General features: G+C 54.4%; 7 protein-coding genes across 7 annotated transcripts; 4 read left to right on the top strand and 3 right to left on the bottom strand.

Annotated features, from left to right (window-relative positions):
- Positions 1–1,200: 1,200 nt before the first annotated feature.
- On the top strand, positions 1,201–3,533 carry PV07_03405 (uncharacterized protein). Its single transcript, XM_016390127.1, has 3 exons — positions 1,201–2,137; positions 2,222–2,579; positions 2,625–3,533. Exons 1-3 carry the CDS (start codon positions 1,894–1,896, stop codon positions 3,013–3,015), a joined length of 993 nt encoding a protein of 330 aa, XP_016252029.1. The 5' UTR covers positions 1,201–1,893; the 3' UTR covers positions 3,016–3,533.
- Positions 3,534–3,952: 419 nt separating this feature from the next.
- Positions 3,953–5,980, top strand: PV07_03406 (uncharacterized protein; the record flags this gene model as incomplete). The annotated part of the gene is made up of 2 exons (XM_016390128.1): positions 3,953–5,667; positions 5,826–5,980. Exons 1-2 carry the CDS (start codon positions 4,410–4,412, stop codon positions 5,978–5,980), a joined length of 1,413 nt encoding a protein of 470 aa, XP_016252030.1. The 5' UTR covers positions 3,953–4,409.
- A 40-nt stretch (positions 5,981–6,020) lies between these two features.
- Positions 6,021–10,218, bottom strand: PV07_03407 (uncharacterized protein). Its single transcript, XM_016390129.1, has 5 exons — positions 9,686–10,218; positions 9,493–9,590; positions 9,222–9,441; positions 8,268–9,164; positions 6,021–8,218 (listed from the first exon to the last, which is right to left on the bottom strand). Exons 1-5 carry the CDS (start codon positions 9,854–9,856, stop codon positions 6,791–6,793), a joined length of 2,814 nt encoding a protein of 937 aa, XP_016252031.1. The 5' UTR covers positions 9,857–10,218; the 3' UTR covers positions 6,021–6,790.
- PV07_03408 (uncharacterized protein) lies at positions 10,187–11,812 on the top strand. The gene has a single exon (XM_016390130.1). It carries the CDS (start codon positions 10,389–10,391, stop codon positions 10,968–10,970), a length of 582 nt encoding a protein of 193 aa, XP_016252032.1. The 5' UTR covers positions 10,187–10,388; the 3' UTR covers positions 10,971–11,812.
- On the bottom strand, positions 10,941–13,821 carry PV07_03409 (uncharacterized protein). Its single transcript, XM_016390131.1, has 3 exons — positions 13,561–13,821; positions 11,726–13,501; positions 10,941–11,676 (listed from the first exon to the last, which is right to left on the bottom strand). The coding sequence occupies exons 1-3, from the start codon at positions 13,744–13,746 to the stop codon at positions 11,041–11,043; spliced, it is 2,598 nt and encodes an 865-aa protein (XP_016252033.1). The 5' UTR covers positions 13,747–13,821; the 3' UTR covers positions 10,941–11,040.
- Positions 13,822–13,978: 157 nt separating this feature from the next.
- On the top strand, positions 13,979–16,051 carry PV07_03410 (uncharacterized protein). Its single transcript, XM_016390132.1, has 2 exons — positions 13,979–14,780; positions 14,831–16,051. Exons 1-2 carry the CDS (start codon positions 14,344–14,346, stop codon positions 15,672–15,674), a joined length of 1,281 nt encoding a protein of 426 aa, XP_016252034.1. The 5' UTR covers positions 13,979–14,343; the 3' UTR covers positions 15,675–16,051.
- On the bottom strand, positions 16,039–18,825 carry PV07_03411 (uncharacterized protein). Its single transcript, XM_016390133.1, has 2 exons — positions 18,288–18,825; positions 16,039–18,238 (listed from the first exon to the last, which is right to left on the bottom strand). The coding sequence occupies exons 1-2, from the start codon at positions 18,544–18,546 to the stop codon at positions 16,167–16,169; spliced, it is 2,331 nt and encodes a 776-aa protein (XP_016252035.1). The 5' UTR covers positions 18,547–18,825; the 3' UTR covers positions 16,039–16,166.
- Between the last annotated feature and the right edge of the window lie 1,343 nt (positions 18,826–20,168).

Raw genomic sequence — 20,168 nt, forward strand, 5'->3', positions numbered from 1 at the left:
CGGTTGACCTTGTCCATGGGCACCAACTGCAAAGGCCTTTATACAACTGACCAACAAGGAGGTTGATCTGTCTAGCCCAGGTGCTGAAGAACAGTAAATGCAGTGGCAATCATGCAGCAGGTGATGGTCTACCCGTCCCTCGATAAGGCACAGACGGTGTACTTTGATCAATGTGATGCCCAGTGTCCAACACTCAGGACGACGAAATGATGAGAAAGCCACGTAACCGGCACATGCATCGTTATTCGGTTCAAGGTGCCGTGGATCCGTCCAAAAGGGTTTTGCGCATTGCGGATATATCATCAACATGCAGGGATAGGCTGGTCTGATCGTCAGGCAGCCTCTTCCTTCATGTCAACTTGCATGGGGCCAGTGGCTACAACACAGCATGAGCCTCGTCAGACATCTTCTCCTTCATCAGCAGCAGGGAGCATGACTGCATGGGCTCGCGATCCTACCTCCTCTTGCAACAATCGAGTTGCTACGCACTGATGGCGGCAACTTTTTGGCCCCGTGGGCTGCTCAAGCAGTTTCTGCAGGTGGCTTTGGATCGACGATGTCCCGGGGAGGCTAGTTAGTGGTGGATGAACCAAAGAATGCGGAGCTGGGGACGCGTCAACATCTGGATGCTCGTGTGCTGTGCTGCGCTGTGCTGGGCGCGAGCTGGGGCTGAGACTGCATTGGCCTCGTCGGTTAGGGCACAGACTTTGAGCTGAAAATGCTCGTCAGGCTGAATGCGGGGAGGGCTGTTGCGATGGTGGATCGAACCCGGCAATCCGGCCAAGGCAGAAGGGATTCATTGATGTCTCGCGTTGGTGTTGCGATGAGCTGCTGGTCAAAGGACGAGGGGGCCATCCATGTTCGCGGGGCAGCGGCCGCCCTGGTGGCACCGAGACGCATCGGTGATAGCAAGCGGTGGAGGCTCCTGTAAGGCGGGCACTTTATTTTCGATGTACATAGCTTCGATCCATAGAGGCACTCGAGAGGGGGAATGTTTGCGAAGCGTTTTGGATGTGTTGGGTGTCTTTACGGAGCCGAGAGCGCAGTCGAGTTCCACCAGGAGGAACACACCGACTTGCGGTTTTGGGTTAAATTTGCGAGACCATCTGACGCGAGGTGGTCGATCTTGGGGTGCAGAGACTCGGTAATGATATAAATCGGGTAGATGCTTGCCCGATTGATTGTTGTTATACTCCGTAGAGCAGACTCGTCCTCGTCGTCGACAAGGCTCTTGATCAGCCTGGCCCCCCTTTTCTCAGCCCCTTTTGGGGGGATTCTGCTTCCCTTTCCAATCATCAATTGCTTCTCTTTTGGGGGCCTTTCGAGGCAAGAGGCAAGGCTAATTTTGGGGAGGCAGCGTCTTCCTTCGTTCTGGTTGTTGACCTGTACGCGCTGATCGAGGCAAGCCCAACACGAGTACGAGGCCAAATTCGGAAGCAGCTCGTCGTCCTTCTTGTTCTTCTCACCACCACCTCAGCTTTTATCCCCGCATCGAAAGCCTTGCACACGCATCCAACACGCCTATATACAGTACTCGATACACACCTCACCAACACGACTTCCTACCTGCCACTATCCTCTGTGTGCGCCTTTGATGTGTCTTCCACCCCGTCGTCGCAAACCACCCTCCCACCCACGATCCACCCGTCAGCACTTAACTTAGCCTGGCCCTCCTCTCCCATCCAATCCTCGCTCTGCTGTGAACAATCACTTCTCGCGTGCACACCTGGGAAAAAGTCCTACGAACTGCGGCGCGACCAGCCCATCGAGAAACTAGGCACACCCGTCCGAGTTAGCAACGAGCCGAGTCCTCGGTTACAACTCCCCCCCAAAATAAAAAAAACGCCACAATCCTGATCCTTCCCGCTTGCTTTCCCTTTTTACCCAGCGGCCATGCCGGCCTACGCTTCGCAGCCCGCCCGCAACATCCTCATCATCGGCTCGACGGGCGTCATAGGCACATACATTACGCGGGCCATTGTCGACGCAAGGGAAAACTTCGACCGGATATGCGTCCTGACCAGTGAGAAGACCCTGGTGGAAAAGGTGCAGGATATCGCGGCCTTGGAGGCATGGGGGGTGGAAATCTTCACGGGCAGGTTGGAGAGCGAGTCCGCGGTCAAGAGGGCATATGAAGGTATGTTACACACGTCCACCGCGCCGACACCGGCCGGCCTGCAGCATGCAGAACCTCCCTCACTGACGTACCTCCTTCCACCAGGCATTGACACCATTGTCTCCTGCGTCGGCCGTGGGGGCATTGAGAAGCAGATCAACCTGATTACCTGGGCCGAGCAGGTGGGTGTGCGCCGCTTCTTCACCTCCGAATATGGCACCGACATCGAATACTGGCCCGAGTCCGCCCACGAGCCGCCTCACCAGCTCAAGCTGAAAGTGCGGGCGCATATGAAGACCATGAAGAGGCTGGAACACACGTACCTGGTGACGGGCCCTTACAGCGACTTATACTTTGGAACCATGAAGGCTCGACCTGAGCTGGGCCAATTTGACGTCAAGGAGAAGAAGGCAACCTTGCTGGGAGATGGGAACGGGCCCGTCAGTTTTACGGCCATGGCTGAGTATGTTTCTGCCAATGTCTGATTTCCATGTGCTAACCTGTCCAGTGTCGGCAAATTCGTCGTCGCGGCTCTCATCAACGCCAACGCGTCCCGAAATACAACACTAATAGTCCACTCCTTTACCGCGACGCCACACGAGATTCTCGCCGAATACGAACGACAGACCGACAGCAAATGGGAGAAATCATACACCTCGCTCGACCGGTTAAAACAGATTGAAAAAGAGGAATACCAGATCTACTCGGCCCTGGCGACGGTGGTCACATTGCGGCGGATATGGACAGAAGGCGGCACCCTGTTCAAATATTACGACGAAACGATCCTGGGCCAGATTGAGACGGAGACGCTGGAGAGCCAGGTGGCAGCGAACATTAGGAAGCAAGAAGAGGGCGAGGGTCATTTCCCGAGTCTAATGCGGAAGTTGAGCCTGTATTAATACCGACGGTCATTCTCGAGGCGTCGGCTGTGGACAGGGGAGTGCTCTGGCTGAGTGTGTCCGTGAACATTTTGTTTCTGGTCATGGCATATGGATATGGTTTTTAATGGTGCCCATGGCCACGGCGCAAGCATTCCTCTAGTGGTCCTCGTGCCTGTGCCTTGTCTGGGCCTGCGCTGTCAGTGATACAAAGCGTGTATACATATGTCCAATTCCATGTTCGTATTTGCAGCGAAAGATGCGATTGGCATTGAGCCGATAATCGGCCCGCGCCTTGTATAGCCGAGGCACGAGCAGAGCCTCGACCTCGACTCCCGCACGCCCTTGTGCCTGACTTGGCCGTAGTTTGGCTCGTTCACAGAAAGGGCGTTGGAAGGATCGCCCGCGGGCCGCTATACAGGGGGCTGCAGATGTCCATGTTGACTCGCCATTTGTCCACCCTGGTCGATCAATGCTCCCACCTTGTCCCACGGTGGATATCAGGATATAGGATATAGGATATAAGACAGGCTCTACCCGGCCCGTGTTTGTCAACGTGGTATTTACTGCATGTAGATACATCATCAAGTGGGAACCTTGTCGTCGTTAGGGCGCAGCCAATCACGACCTCGCTGGAGCAGGTGGGTGAGAAAAGAGGAGCCCCAATTTGTAGATAATGAACCTCGCCTATATCCATCTTGCCCCCCCCCCTCTCCGCGATCCTTTGGTTACCTTTCTGTAACTCTCTCCTTTCTAGATCCAGGTTCGTTGGGGAAAAAAAAGATATAGATCCCCATACGTTCGATCTGCGTTTCTGGCTATCTACTCAGGCTTGCTAGCTAGCTCACCACTCGCTATCATTTTCTTGGGGGCTTTTCTCGGTACTAGACTCGGCCGGCTCCCCCCCCCCCCCCGGGGGGATAAGCGCACAAGACATAGAGACGGAAGGAGATCCTTTAGATATCGCGATTCATTTTCCCGTTCTGACTAGGTTGCCATTGGGCGAGAGTGGTCTATTGGTGTCAAGAATCTCGAGGACCGGCCCAAGACAGGAGGTATACTTCCCATCAGAGATCTGTCCTTGACAGTCTTTCGTCGAGTCAAGATTGAGTGGGGGGGACAATTACCTGGAATCGAGGGTCGAGAGAAAGGGAGGAAGAAAGAAACCAGTCAAGGTTCGTGAGCGAGGGACAATATAACGACTTCTCGCGAGTGAGGCTGCGCCATACTTTGGAGCGACTTGAGCGAGACCAGCAGCCTCCTCAATCTGCCCTCCCACACGGCCTTTCAACGGCAGGTCTGCATGCTCTTGGCGAGCTGGTTGCTTCTTCATCGGTCCAGTCTGTGAGACCTCTGCCTCGGAACGCCGACTACCACGACTATTCAATCCACGCCGGGTTGGTCATGGTTCGTGGATGAAAAGGACATTGCGACTCTCCGGGACAACAGCATCGACACAGACAAGGACAATCCACAGATTTTCGGAGCAGCGTCGTGCACCAACAGCACTTGCTTTCAGGGTCACATTTGTGTGCAAGAGCAGGTCATCCGGCCACTCGCTGACGACTTGGACCAGAAGATTCACTGCGGCAGATTCACTTGGTCGGTTGGGCATCGCTGCCAACGAAAACAACTACTACTACTCCTCCTCACTCTTCCGTCACCGTCCTTCCATCAGACTCGGGCAACGACACCTTCTCCCACCCAGATCATCACCCTTCAGAACCTTCACCATGGCCGCCAACGGCACCTCCACCTCCACCTCCACGCCGCTCTTCAGCCCTGGCCGCCTGCCTCCCGGCAAGGACAAGCACCACATCGTCGTGCTCGAAGGCATCCACGCGCGCATGCCCAGCTTCGACTTCCCGCACACGATCGACGTGTACCAGCGCACGCCGCCGGCCGAGGTGGGCGAGCGCATCAAGGACGCGACCATCGTCATCGCGTGCGTGGTGCCCGTGACGCCGGCCGACATGGACCGGGCGCCGCACCTGGGCGTCCTGGCCGTCATGGCCGTGGGCATCTCGTGGGTGGACAAGCAGGACTGCGCGCGCCGCGGCGTCACCGTGACCAAGTGCCCCGCCGGCAACGTCGACGCCGTCACCGAGCACTTCCTGGGCCTGTACTTCGCGGCGCGCAAGCGCGTGGTGCAGGTGCACAACACCATGACCACGACCGCCGAGTGGCTCGACAAGGGCACCCTCACCAAGCTGTGGCCCGCGGGCCCGCCCCTGGGCTGCCGCCAGGAGACGCTGGGCATCATGGGCTACGGCACGCTGGGCACGCGCCTCCACAAGCTCGCCCACGCCGTCGGCTTCGGCGACGTGCTGGTCAGCGAGCGCAAGAACGCCCCCGCCGTCCGCCCCGGCCGCGTGTCCTTTGACGAGGTCCTCGCGCGCGCCACCGTCGTCGGCGTGTGCCTGCCCAAGGACCACGACACGGTCGACCTGATCGGCGAGAAGGAGCTGCGCACCATGCGCCCGGACGCCCTGATCGTCAACGTCGCGCGCGGCGGCATCGTCAACGAGCACGCCCTCGCCCGTGCCCTGAGGGAGGGCTGGATCGCCGGCGCCGCCACCGACGTCTTGGAGACCGAGCCCGCGGGCCCGGGCACGAGTCCACTGATCCCGGACCTGGCCAAGGGGGAAGACGAGGTGCCGAACCTGACCATTTGTGAGTGTTGTTGACCCCCCCCCCCTTCTCTCTCCATCTTTTCTCTCGCCCATCCCATTCCATTTCCTTCTCAAACCCTCGCCCTCCCCTTCTTATCCCGCTTTCATCCACGAACAACATCTTATACACACTAACTTAATGGTCCTTTCTGCCTCCAGCATCCCACATCGCGTGGTTCACCCAGTCCACGATCCAGAACTACCAGCGCCTCCTCAAGGAAGGCATCGAGGGCTGGGTCGCCGGCACGCTGCAGGAGGCCGCGGACAAGGTGCACAAGGTCGTCGTGGTGCATAACGGGCGCATCTGGAACTGAACAGCGGGCGCCTTTTTTTTTTTTTTTTTTTCGCATCGTCCTCCGTGTGTGCTTGGTCAAGGAAATCAACCGAGAGAGTTGAGGGGATCGTGAAGTCCTATCCTCCCATTCAGATATCCAGGATTCCGCACTTGATGAAGACTGCTGGGCTGGAAGGTGGTGCGGTGTGCTGTGGTGCGGTGTATTGCCACACTCTCGACATTCTTGAGGCCGGGATGGCGGATTCGGTACGAGAAGCGGTGACGACGGTTAGGAGGGGGCTGTGCATCCACAGTAGATAGATCCACGCCTTTGACGTCCATGGGGTTTGCACAGGCGCGCCGCAGGGTGATGCGATGGAGACGGAGAGAGAGCATGTATCATCCCCCTTGGCGACGGAGGAGCCGATGGTCGTCCCGACAGAGACGGCGAGCCCACGACTTGGGAACTGTGGGAGGGAGATGGATCACCAGGGGGGGACCAAGAACGGGATTCAGCATCTGTGCGTTGTTTTTTTTTTTCCATTCAAGCTACAAGGCAGCATCGCAAAGCACCACAAAGCAAAGCAGCCTGTGCCCTTTGCCCTAACCTTCATCCTCGTTGTCATCTGTCTTCGTTTCGTTCAAGTGTACATACATGGACTGAGTCCGCGTGGAGGGCACGCTCCAACCATAAACCCGCCTTCCAGCGAGGCGAGAGCTCCAGAGCATGTGTTGTCCAAACGAGATTGCTCTGCCGATACTGATACAAAATCCGCCGGCCTTCAACGACGTTTCGTATCCTTCCAAGACGCACAAGAATGCGCGGAATTAAAGACATCCAAACGCTTTTTCACTTTACATCCTGCATCTCGACGTCTCTTGGGGCTGGGGCATTGTCCGTTGACTGTCCCTGTTTGGCTCCGGGAGTTGCATTCGTATGTAAACTTCCTTCCATTGTCTTCGGTCCGTTCTTGTCACTCGTCGGCACCGCAGGACCATCAACTCCACTACCTTCGGTATGGGTTTGCTTCCCCAGCTGAAGCTCAACTTTGGGCGGACCTGGGATCTGGGCTGGACTGCGGGATTGGCCCTGGGGTTGGGACTGTTTACTCGGGGTGGGCACTGGTTCTGTAGAACTCATATTCCTCAACTGCTCTGGGCTTGGTCGGAGATTCTCAATGGGTGGAAGAATAGGCGTCCCGCTGACGATGCGCTTTTCAACAGGGTGTGGAGCAGGAGAGAGAATATTAATACCGATATTGCCGGCTGGAGACATCGTCGGCTGTAATGACGTTGATGTTGGTGAGGATGATGCCGGGTTCGAATTCAGAGGACTGCCGCCTGGGACTGGTTGGATGGGGCCAGGAGTTTGTTGCTTCTTCGGCGAAAGACCCGAGAGCGGGTACGTTGGAGCTCTAGAAACGGGTGTCTGGGCAGGTTGGGCTTGATGTTGTGCAGGCGGGCGAGGTGTGCCCTGGAACTTTGAGGATGTACTGTTGGCAGGGCTGTAGACGCCATTTGCGCCCGGTTGATGGAATTGGGCTGACTTCTGAGGAATCCCTGCCACAGGGCCGACGTCCATATTTCCCTGTGTAGGCGAGATCGTGGGACGATTGATCACAGGAGAAGGGAGACGTCCACTGTTCGACATTGTTTGTGCGCCGGAGTCTTGTGGTGGGTGTTTGGGGATAGGCGAGGGCGCCAATGGCCTTTGGCCTGCAGAGTTTTGGTATGGGTATTGAGTTCCATTGTAAAAGAATGAATAGTTCCCTTGACCTTGAGGTGGTGGGCTTCTAGCCGCGCCATTGCTGATTCCTGGAGGATAAGGCTGTATGGGACGGACGGTGTAGCCCTGTTGTCGAGGGCTCGTTGACGTCGGCTGGTGCTGAGTTGGGCCGAGACGTTGCTGCGGATGGACGCCATTCATCTGCGCGAACTGAATAGGTCGAGAGGGACTGGACAATTGGTTTGGCGGTGAATGTTGATGTCCATTGGTGATTTCACCTTGACTGGGCGATCGAGCAGTGGATTGCGTGGGGACCTCAACCGCGACGACCTTGGTGGAAGGAACAGGACTTGGTGGGACAGGCGAAGATGATGTGCCGACACGGAACTTGAGAGAAATCTTGGGCTTCTTCGCATCTTCTTCTTTACGTCTGCAATCCTTACAGATGAAGTGGAAATCATCCTTTTCCGCTGCAGATTTGGGGATGCCCAGGCATTTGCTGTGCTGCCAGACGTTGCATCTCTCACACGAAATACTGTGAGAGCCATCGTCCTATACAGGAATTAGTCACCACTTGAATAGTTGGAAGCATGGTACTCACAAAATTCTTGCCGTACTTGCCGCAACCGGAGCAGTCAAAGGTCCAGTCCTCATCAGCCTCGAGCTCCTCCAGCTCCTTCTTATTCCGCTCCATTCGTTGCTTCAGAGCTCGATCAGAACCTCTAGCTTCGCCTTCCTCAATGCGCTTCTGTTCGAGCTCATCTCTAGCGAGCTCCTCTTCTTTGAGCAGTCGCTTGAGTTCTCGATCCTTGATTCGTTGTTCTCGGGTCATCATGCGGTATTGTCTTTCTTGCTCCATCTTCTCTTGTCTCTCCTGCTCACGACGGGCCGTGGCCAAGTCAGCTTGTCTCTTCTTCTCGGCCTCAGCTTGTTCGGCTTCTCTCTTTTCCCGTTCCTGCTTGTCTGCTAAACGACTAGATCGCTTGGCGCCGACCATTCTCTCCATCATGAGTAGTTCCCTCTCGCGGCGCTCTATCTTGCGACGTTGTTTCTCTTCGGCGGCTTCAATGATAGGTATGACCTCCTCTATCAGGCGTTCTCGTAGAGCTTTTTCATTGGGGTCCTTTGATTTCTTCAACGATTCACATAGTCCCTGGTAATCGCCAAGGGTGATGCACAGGCATTCCCACTTGAATCCGCTGAACGTGTCGATTTCCCAGGGTTCAGGCATGTTCTCCTCTTCAGCAATTTCTGTCTCTTCGGTGTTTTCCTCATTCTCTTCTTCGGCATCGCTGACTGCGGCTGCGGCGGCAGCTTCGGCTTCTAGCTTTCTCCGTTTGCTCTCGCGTCGTCTGGCAGCGATGGCTTTCTTGGAGTTTGCTTTCGGTTTTGCTTTTGGAGTTTGGGGCAACGGAGGTTCGGTCCGTCGATAGAAGCGGTTGTCGTCGAGCAGGTAGTATTGGCGGTCATGGCGGTCGTAGCCAAACTCTTCAATGCGCTGTTGGGTAAGATGTGAGAAATACTGTGATGCACGTGCATTGCCGATGAAACTCACCCATTCAGTCTGATCAACCTCGCGCGGATGCTCCGTCATCTTTTCCCTGATACGGTCGGGGTTCCAAAACGTCCATATTGTGAGCTGGTGGAGGATTCTAATCTTTGTGAAAATGTCGAAATCTCGAAACCGCTTAGGCTCTTCCGCATCACCATAAGGGTTCAGATGGGGAGCCTTGGCCAGGTACTGCCGGCGAGTGTATTCATCCCAGATGTCGTAACTGTACTTGAATTAGTGATGTGCAGAGTGCGGTGGGCAAGAGCAGACCAACTTTAGACCCCTGTGAGACGAGATCCATTTGAGAAGGCTGAGACCGATTTCCTCCAATTTTTCCGAGTAGCCCGGCTTCAGACACTCGCTCTCAAAATCCTGCATATTCATGATTAGCCATCCCGTGCATCAGAAACACTCCGCCGCAACTCAGTCCCAGTCAATTCATATGACGGGCAGGGTGGTGGGCGCACCTCGATGTCAAAGTCTTCGTCGATCTTGATAACCTTGCCAAAGAAAAAGATGAACTGCATGACAGAGGCAAACTCCCACATATTCCGTATCCTCTGGAGTAGAGACGGTTCTTGTTTCTTCTCTTCGACTTCTGAGACCTCCATCTCATCTCTGGTACGTTTTCGCGGCATGATGGAAGGGGCGGCGCGCGAGGCGAGGAGGCCCTGGAGACCAGGAGAGAGTTGTCAGGAGGCTCCAAAGCTTTCTACTCCCATCTAGGGGAGCGCTGGAGTATGTCGACGCGCTGGACAGGGTGGTGGTTGAATGTTGGTTGCCAGACGCAATGCGACAGAACAAGTTCTTTTTGGACTGGGGAACGCGGGAATGCCAGTGAAGGCGAGGCGCGCGACTTCTAGAGGCACCACATGAGGGCGTTGGGCGAGAAGCCAAGAGCGGCGGAAAATCCGTTGTTCCGGTCTCCGAAGTAAAATATGACGACCTTCTTTTCGGCGGGGCGATGAGGGACAAGGACCGAGATGGGAGAGAAGAGGTCCAGGTTTGTTGTCGCCAAAATTGAAACCAAGACGCTCATTACACTTTCCCTTGGTAGTCAACCGACAAACCATTCCCACTCTTTACGCGTGGTCAAAAAAGGGATGCGCATTTCCAGGCCGAAGAAGATGCGGTGACCATCACCAGATATCAAAACCACCACCAAACAAAATGGCATCGGCTGCAACTGGCCAACAACAGCCATCACACGAGGACCTCCCAGAATCAGTGTTCAAGAAGAGCTACAACTTTCCGCCTTTCTTTAGCGCCCAGCCCACCTCCTTAACCCGGCAAGCCCAACTGAAAAAATGGTCTGAGTTCATCCAGCGCTATTGCAGACATTACCGTCTTTTCCAACTCTCAGTCATTGACACCCTTCAAAGTCCTCTGTTCTACAACTCGAAACTGAGAAAGGGGCTCAGTCTAAAAGATGCAAAGGCTGTGGTAGATCACATGGCCAGTAAAGAAGGTGACGAGAGAGCTGAATGGCGCGGTCCCGACAAGTCTGTGGCATGGATTTGGTGGCGGAAACCCGAAGAATGGGCAACCCTGATCGTTAACTGGGTCGAGGAAACCGGTCAGAAGGGCACGGTTTTGACTCTTTATGAATTGGTTCAGGGCGAAACGACAGAGAAGCAGGAATTCTATGGACTGGATATGGAAGTGCTGCAAAAGAGTCTCAACACGCTCGTCAAGAAGGGAAAGGCGCAAGTCTTTGGAACAGAGGATCAGCAAGGTGTCAAATTCTTCTAAATGGTGTACAGCCAGACAAGGCACTCCATACCGGCTGTGGCCCTGAAACGCCAAACATTCATTCGATTCATCAGAATACGTTATCATCTCTCGACAACTCGTGCGGTTTCGTTGGCATAATCTCCTGGGAGATTGCAGTTTCCAGAAGCCAGCTTGACGTCACGATTTTAGGCACTTTCCGACTGCCCTCAGCCATCTCTTTGAAGCGTGACCATAGACCGTGATGGTCGCCTTCTTCGTGACTCAGCAAATATACATCGTGGTTGTCATCGGTATCTGTAAACACCTCGCCGTCTGCTCGTCCGGACGGAACTATCGTTCCTTTGCGATTCTTCCACAACATACACCGCCCACCGTTGGCTTCTACAATGGCTTTGTATACGTCAAAGCCCCTAGGGATATTCTCCATGCAGTAGACACACCGGCCCTGAAGAAGTTTATTTGCATTCTTTTGCGCCCGCTGTCGAGAATTATCCAGATTGAGCTGAATGTTCTTCTCGCTTTCTTTGTCGCGCAGCTTGTACTTCTCTGGGTCGAGTAACTTGTCGCCAACAAGACAATCATCAATAAAATCCGTCGAGATAACCAAGGGCGCGTAAGCAAGAGCAGTCACGAATTTCACCGTCCGGACAATTCTGGGGGCTGCAAGATGTGTCGCTTTGCTGGCGTCGGAAGTAACGAGAATCCCGAGGTCGCGAAGGTGTTTCTACAACATTAATGGAAAGAACACAGATGCGGATGCTGAATACACTCACCTTGTCATGATCCTCGACTTTGCTCTTATTCACCCACCTCTTGTACCCAGAAACCACAAGACGAATTGTGGGGGCATCTTCGCGCTTGGATTTTTTCGCATCACCCTCGTCTAACATGTCGACGTCGTCTACTTCATCCATCGGTCTTTTCCGACCCAGTTGGACACGATCGGGGTCCGACTTGCGTCGCCCACCGTAGATGACGCCGCCCTTTCGTTTGCTCTCTTTGGTGAAGAGGAGGATATCTTCGGCTTGCGCTTGCAATCGAGACACTGCAATTTCTTTGGACTTGCGACTGTTCATTGTTGGTGGGGTTATGTTCTCCTTTTCCACTGCGTTGAACCTGGGGGTCGCTGGGGTATGCGGTTTCTGCATACCCCTACCAAGGCCAGATTTGGTGGCTTGCTCGCTCTTGGTCCTTCTCACAGAGGACGGCTGTTCGGCATCAACTGCTTTTTTATCCACTCGATGCGTTGGTCCGTTCTTAGCGACACCCGTCATTTCGGTGTCATCATCAGGGAAGAAACGCTTCTCAAGGACATCACGGTCCAATTGAGTGGAACCAACAACCTCACTCAGGTTTGTGCGCTGGGGAAAGTGGGTGTATCTTCTGTCGGTTATGCTCTGCATCTTCCACCGTGCATAGCTCTCTTCCAACCAGAGGTGGTTGACAATGTGGACCCCCCATTCTTTCGCGGCCGTGCACTTTTCGCTGTGGTCGTGGGCGGTGATGAGGTGCGTATTGTCCTGCTTGAGGGTTTTGGTGCATTTGGCTCCCGTGGCGATGATCATATTCTCAAGATACGTTCTTGCTTCACCACTGTAGTTTGAGAGACTTATGACGAGTCCGGGAAAACCGGGAAGCCCATTCTTTGCCAGTGGATAGTGTAACATGCGTCGCATTGGCGATGTCCACTGGTCGGTTTGTATTAAGAAGTAGAGCCAGGACAAATTTCCCACATCTTTCCCTTCTCTCGAGGCCGCTTTGTAATCTGCTCCTTCTCGATACTTGCAGATATACATATCGGCTTTGGATAACGAGTCTGTGACTGCCCCTCCACCAGTGGTTATCAGAGCGGCCAGCGTCTCACGAAGATATTGGCTAATGCCCAAGTCATTCGCTAGCATGATGGCTTTCTTCTTGAAAACATTCTGCAGCTTTCGCGGTGGATTGGGATTTTGCTTGAATAGCACAGGGTCGGGATGTACAGCCCCGTCCACCTGGTGGTTATGCTTTGCGGTAGGAGCCCTATCAGAGGCAGGTTCCAGGATCTCTGGATGCGGCAACTGATAAGGATATTCGTCAATCTTTCTTCCCAATTTTAAACAATCGTCCACCCAATGAGGCAAGACAACTTTGAGGACAAGTTTCTTCTTTGCGACAGTTGCGACAGCGTCTGAGTCCAGAGACAGCGCAACAATGTGAGTTATTTGATTTGTGAGCTTTGTAGAGAACAAGCCTCCCATAGCCAGTATTCCTCCTGCTATTGCGTCGGCATCACCTTGTGGCAAATCACCAACACAGGCGACAACATCGGACATGAAGTAGCGAGGGTCTGGGCTATATTGACGTGGATTTAGGAGTCTATTCTTCGCGAGTGAATGCTCAACCCAGGTGGGCTTGATGACAGGTATGAGCGCATCGGAACAGGAGTTATAATCGGGGAAGTCGGAGGTTGCAGAGATGACATGTGTAATGCCTCGAAGATCCAGACGAGTTTGTGGATATTGGTCAATCATAACCTCGCCATCGTGTAGTTTCAGTTCGGCCGCTCTCTGCTTTGGTCAGCGGACAATGCTAACCTGCATTTATTGAACCACGCGGTAGTACATACAGATTCAGCTTCATTCTCTGGAAGGGCAGCACTGCGGATGATCGCAAATTTGTAATGCATGAATAGCCCCGGTTCCTTTTCTGCCACCACAGCCTGATCGTTGTCCATGTTCGCAGTAGTAGATGTGTTTGCGCCGAAAATTCTACGAAAGATGACAGCACAGGTGTTCAGAAGGGGAATGCTCATGGGTTAACGATAGTACACATCATGCTTGAGTGAAGGAGGGAAGATGTGCGCCGAGTGTCGCCTGCGGCATGTTTTCTAACGGCGCACTTGACGCGGTAACTCGAGACGCGTTTTGCGTTTTTGTCAGACAAAAATACCTTAGATGCGCCCAATCGTGTGCGCATCAGGCTGACTGTCAGCCTCGTCACCTTTCTGTTCTTCCGGACCAAGCGACTCTCGCCTCCGTCCATTACATCTGCTCGTCTCCACTCAGAAGTCAACGAAGACTATAACCTTTTGACCTCTCCCGGTGATTGCATTGTTACGGACGAGAGCCTGCAGCTTGCCGACAAATCTGGGGCCCTCTGCGCAAATTCGAAGCCTTGGTGGGTTCCGGTCCCGGGACGCGGCAAGAACCTCGGCAATTCCCCAGTTTGCATTTTCGAGTCTCAATGGCGCGGGTGAAGGGCTTGGTTTCCTCGCAGTTGACGGCATGCGATATATCCCAGCCCTAGAACCCTGTTCAAATGCGCTTTCATGTCAATGGATAGACATACCTTCTTGCTGCCATAGTATCATCGCTGGGTTCCTGAGAGGAGACCCGATCCCGTTCTGAAGATGTCATCCTTCCACATTGTCGAGCACACAGTTCCCTGTCAACATATCCGAGAGTTTCCCCGAGCCACAGCTGGTTCACAAGAGGATGTTTTGCATCTGGCTGTGAAACAGTACATACCGAAAGACAATCCGAATCCCCAACCCGGGGATGTCACGATATTGGGAGCCCATGCAAATGGGTTCCCCAAAGAGCTGTACGAGCCGTTATGGGATGATATACACGCTCGGTCAAAAGAACATGGCTTTCGCATAAGGAGTATATGGATTGCCGATGTTGCACAGCAGGGACAGAGTAGTGTGCTGAATGAGCGGCTACTTGGAAACGATCCTGGCTGGAATGACCACCCAAGAGATCTACTACACCTGATCAATCTCAAGCGCGACCAGATGCCGCGGCCGATTATAGGTATTGGCCACTCGATGGGCGGAAATCATTTGTATGGCTCACCGTCTTACCTCAGAACGGCGCGCACTGATATCCTCGCAGAGTCAATCTTGCATATACCCACCCCCGCCTCCTCACCACTTTAGTCCTCATCGACCCTGTGATCCAGATCTACTCGTCAGTTGCACCATCAGCAGGGCCCAGCCCGGCTCGCCTGTCCACATTCCGCCGCGATGTTTGGCCCTCGCGTGAAGAAGCAGCAAAGTCGTTCAAAAACAGCAAATTTTATCAAGCATGGGATCCTCGTGTGCTCGATCGATGGGTGAAATACGGCCTGAGAGACATGCCCACATTACTTCACCCTGAGGAAGCGAAAAACAAAGATGGTTCACCCAAGGTAACGTTGACTACTCCAGTTCCACAGGAAGTCTTCACCTTCCTCCGCCCGAACTATGAGGGATACGGATACAATGGCCACCCAATAAATCGCAAAACCCACCCGGACTTGAACCCGGCATTGCCAACCATCTATCCTTTCTATCGCGCCGAAGGACCCCAGACCTTCTTCCGCCTCGAAGAACTCCGGCCTTCCGTGCTCTACATCTTTGGCGGAAAATCCGATGTCGGCACCCCAGACGCATGTAAGGCGAAAATGGACCATACGGGCGTTGGTGCTGGAGGCAGCGGAGGTGCCCCTGCCGGGAGGGTTCGGAGTGTGCTCTTCGAAGACCTTGGCCATCTAATCGCCATGGAGGCGGTGGACCGGACGGCCGTTTCTGCATGCGACTGGCTCGGAAGTGAGATGAAAATCTGGCGTGAGGACGAGGAAGAGCACAATCGAACCTGGGGCAAGAAGAGCCTTGTTGAGAAGCAGAGCCTCGATGAGCAGTGGAAGAAGATGATTGGTGGTCCTTACGAGAGGAAGCCGAAGGGTGCAAAGCTGTGATCACCTTCAAACACATCCAGGGATGTGACCTCGGTCGTCCCGATATGATGCTGCTCCACATCATACCTGGAACGGAGTATTTTAGCTCGCTGCAGCTACCTGGGAGGCAGTCAAGATTTGGTTCCTTGGGTATATCTCAGAAGGGAAAACTATCTGAACACTGTGGAGGATCTATGATTGTGGCATACGCTTGGTTGGATGATAGACTCTTTCACGAACGCACCCCAGCAGGGCTTCGATATATCATTCTTACACCAAAGAGGCGTCAAGCTATACTTACACGCTAGATCTAGAATCTATTCGTGGTATATACTTCCGGATATAGATGCACGGTAAGAATTATGGAATTGCGCTGGCATGGCCCGTACTCAACTGAGGAATAGTACATTCTCTACCTATATATAGACCACTACATGTAGCTAGACGGTGCTGGGGTTCAGAATCGTTAAATCGTCGCACTGGCATATTCAACTCCATCATCCAATGCCTCATTTAAATGCTCATCCTGCGCCTGGTCCACTGCCTCCTTGACCTCAAGATATTTCCACCGCCATATATGCCCGTCGCTGTCCTTTCCCCCTCCGGTGAAGACACCGCCTCGGCCTCTCTGCTCGCCAACAGGAGCGGCTCCGTCTCATCTTCCCTGAAGGGGTACACGCCATCATACCTCCCCTCGGGCATCCGGCCCCTTCGGTAGCCCAGGCCCTCGGTCTCCTCGATGATGTCGAGGTGCCTGACCCTGCCGTCGTCGCCGGTGCCGGTGCCGGTGACGCCCAGTCCGTGCCCGTGCACGCCATCGTCCGGGTCCCGGACGCCGTAGATAACGCGGAGGTTGCCCAGGCGCTCCGCGATCTCGTCGCCGGTCAGCAGACACCCGGTGTCGCCGAGCTTGTCCACGACAGGTCTCAACAGCCGGGCCATGGCCAGGTGGCTCGTGTCCTTGATGATGGCCTTGTCCGCGAGCAGGATTACCGCGAGGAGCACCAGGCCCTGGGCCACGGGGATCGCGCCCAGGATCGAGCCGGCGTACCGCCACTGCACGTTGAGGACCTGGGCCGGGGCGGGGCCGAAGCCCGTGACGTTGCGGCGTGGGCCGTTGGTGTCGATGGCCGCGATGGCCCCCGCGGTGAACTTCGACACCAGCAGCGCCATGTCGTCCGCGGTGTAGTTGCCCGGTGGGCTCCACTGGCTGGACACGGGATATTGCACGAATTGCAGGTTCGACTCCTCCAACGCCGCCGTCGAGTTGTCGCGCGCGGCCATCACCGACCCGGACCAGCCGATCGCCCCGGCCAGGATCTGGGCCTGCGTGTCAGCGATCTGGTACTGGTCCGGGTCGATGTACAGGTCGGCGTTGTCCACGTGGGAGACGTTGGAGTAGCAGGTCCAGAACCGCGGCTTCGGGACACTGTCTGTGATGTTGTCTGCGCTCTGAAGGGCGTAAATCTGGAGGCATCGAGGTCCGCAGTCGCTCGTCAGGTTCGACATCCAAGTCGTTGCACCCGTTGCCGTCTCGGGGATCCACCACGTATGCTCCTCCCCATTGGCGTCGACCCAGGTCAGGTCGTTTGCGAGAGAGGCGTTGTCCGTCTGAAACCCGGCATAGCCGCCGTAAGTGACTGGGAACGATTGGCACGTCGCTGTGGTGTTCACCGTGCGTTCGGTGACGGCTGTCAGTGACAAGGCGAGCGGCGAGCGGTCGATGAAACGATACCAGAAGAAACTTCCGTCTGTGTAGATGGACTGCTGATGGCCCAAGTATTCGTCAAACGGAATTTCAAAGATGTTAAAGTCCTGGCCGGTAACACCCCATTCATTTGCGGCAGCCATTTCGGCGAGGATCGAGTTGCCGTCGGTTTGATTGTGGTCGTAGAGATATATACTTTGAGCGTTACCGATGTAAGAGACGTCCGCCACGCTGACGTTTCCAAAAGTCAGGCGAACGAACTCGGAACTGACATCGATCGAATAGGTCAATCCGAGCAGGGCCGTGAAAATCTGCACGGCGATATTGATCAACAACCACACCACGGCGAGAACCTGGGTCTTGTTGGGCAGTCGCCTCCCACGCGTCCGTCCAGCCCAGATCAGGCGGAATACTTTGGACTGGCTATCGCAGTTCATGACAAGCTCGAAATCCTGCAGCGTGCGATAGCCCGAGGCCAGGAAACGCCAACGCATCATCTGCGCGTAGCCGCTTAACGAGGAAGCAAGATTGAGACCCAAGCATAATGACAACCCGGTCACCAAGGCATTGAAGACTTGCTTGCGCGTAGCGCTCAGGCCAGTTATGATGGTGGAAAAGCCATACAAGCATCCCGCCATCGCGGCGCAGATAAGAGCTGTAATGAGCCATTGGAAACTGCTGTTGATGAACAGTCTCCGCCGCTGCCGCCGGTAATCAAAATAGCGGACAGTGTTGGATGGGGGCAAGCTTGAGCCATATTTCTCAGGGAGTCCATGCTCCCACGGCGCTGCTACCGCGGGGACATTGAAATGGGAGACGGCGAAGTCGCGAACAGAAGAAGCGACTCTGTATAGTGAACTGCTTGTTGTCCGACGTCCTGTTGTCGCTTCAGCCTTTTCGGTTCACCCAGGCCCGATCCAACTTACTGGGAGGTCTGCCTCCTTCAAGGGCGCCGTAAGGGACGTCACCAGTCGACTTGCTCGAAATTTGCCGATCACTAAATCTAGCCCGCTGCTTCTTCGAGTATCTGTCCGCTCCTTCGTCGCTGGGCGAGCTTCCAGGCAGAGGATTGAATGCGGAATCGGGAATGATGTTGGAAAATTGGAGGGGCTCTTCGGAAATCGGACTGGCGGTCAACTCAGAGCCCCCAAAGGGATTGAATCTGGCATAACGAGATCTAGGCATGCTGTCGTTCCAAGTAACTAAATGCGATCAATCTTCCATCCTGCTTGGCGCTGAATAAAGCGCGGCCGAAAGGAATGTATCGGAAGTGAAGATCATCAAGGAACAAGGCCGAGCTCTACCAAAGGTAGGTAGGAGGTTATAGAGAGGAAGGATGTGGGATCTAGTTGGACCCAAAGGAATGCGGTAGAATGAAATGGCTAAGCAGACGAGTTGCAGAACGGGGCCGCTCGCGGTTCTCTTTGCTCCAGGCTTCAGATATGGAGATGGTGAGGCAAAGACCTGGCGCTTGCATCCGCTCCTTGGGGCCGGATTCAAATCTGGGGGGTTCAAGGAGCGTTGCGCGCGTTATCCAGGTGCTTGGGTCAAGAAGGATCGCGCCGTGTCTGAGATGGAGCCTTTGGTGTGAGTGTAAGCGTAGATTATCCACCGTCGACCCACCAGGATTGAACTTTGGATGCAACAAAAGCCTGACAAGATGCTCTATATTTTGTTCCATGAGGAAGATCTTGCCTGGGCCACTGGGCATTAGTCCCAGGGGAGGCCACATCGAACATGTTTGTCGAGAGCCTCATGCCGAGAGGAGATCCTCGTGAGCAAAAGAGGTAGCATCCATGGCTAACCGGAGCACGTGGAGTGAGCGACTCCCTTGTCATCTCGCGGAGATTATGGTAGATGTCTCGGATGAGTCGCTGGTGTGATTCGATCAAGGCTTACCTCTGACTCGAAGTGAGAGTGGACATGAGGTTTGGCTCTAGTCAAAGGATTTGGGGGCCGTAATCGGGATTGTCCAGCACATTTTCAATTGCGAGCAACGGAGATATGATAAGCCGAGCAACGCTTCCTAATATGTCTCGATCAAGCAAAATAGGCGAAGAGCAAAGCGGTAGCGACAGGTTGTACCGAGTACAGATAGGGTGGCGCAAAAGGTGGAAGGAAGTGTGTAAATGGTAGGTTTCGTTTTCCAATCCAGGAGGCAAAAGGCCAATCCTTCAGGCCAAGAGCGGAAAACCACCGCCACAGAAAGCCGCAAAAAGGGGCCAATTTCGATGTGCCGAATGAATAGTGAGGCTTCCTCTGGTGCTCAACTGGATTCGTATAAAGTACGCCGGGTGTCATGCCACCCAGGTGCGTGGGGGGCCAGTTTGGGTGTCTAGAATGGTGTCGTCCAAACACAATTTGCACCTCATCTCTCCTCGAACTCTCCAACACATATTGTAGACTTTCGGCAAGGTCATGCCTGTCTCGAATACTCATGTGCCCGGCAAGCACGATGCGTACCTCCACAATCAAGTTGTCTCCCGAGTGGTAAGCCTCTTAATAGGAAAGCTGTTGAATGGTCTTCGCAATCGCATAACGGGGTACAGCAATATGGTATGCGTCTCGTGGGAAGCAGCCCTCCCTGTGAGATTTCCCACATGTCCAGAAGCAGTATGCAGCCAGTCGAACACCTCATAGAGAGATATTTGCAGCCCACTTACGACATCTAACCACCAGTTATTCGTCTTTGAGCCAACTATACACGGGGCATCAAAAGGATTGTCGCGAGGTCCATCGATCAGAAGAACACACTGACATTGTCTTGTCCTTCCCACGCAGCTCTTCCGTTGACCTATACTACTGAT

Source organism: Cladophialophora immunda (assembly GCF_000835495.1).
Source record: "Cladophialophora immunda strain CBS 83496 unplaced genomic scaffold supercont1.2, whole genome shotgun sequence".
NCBI classification, from domain to species: Eukaryota; Fungi; Ascomycota; class Eurotiomycetes; order Chaetothyriales; family Herpotrichiellaceae; genus Cladophialophora; species Cladophialophora immunda.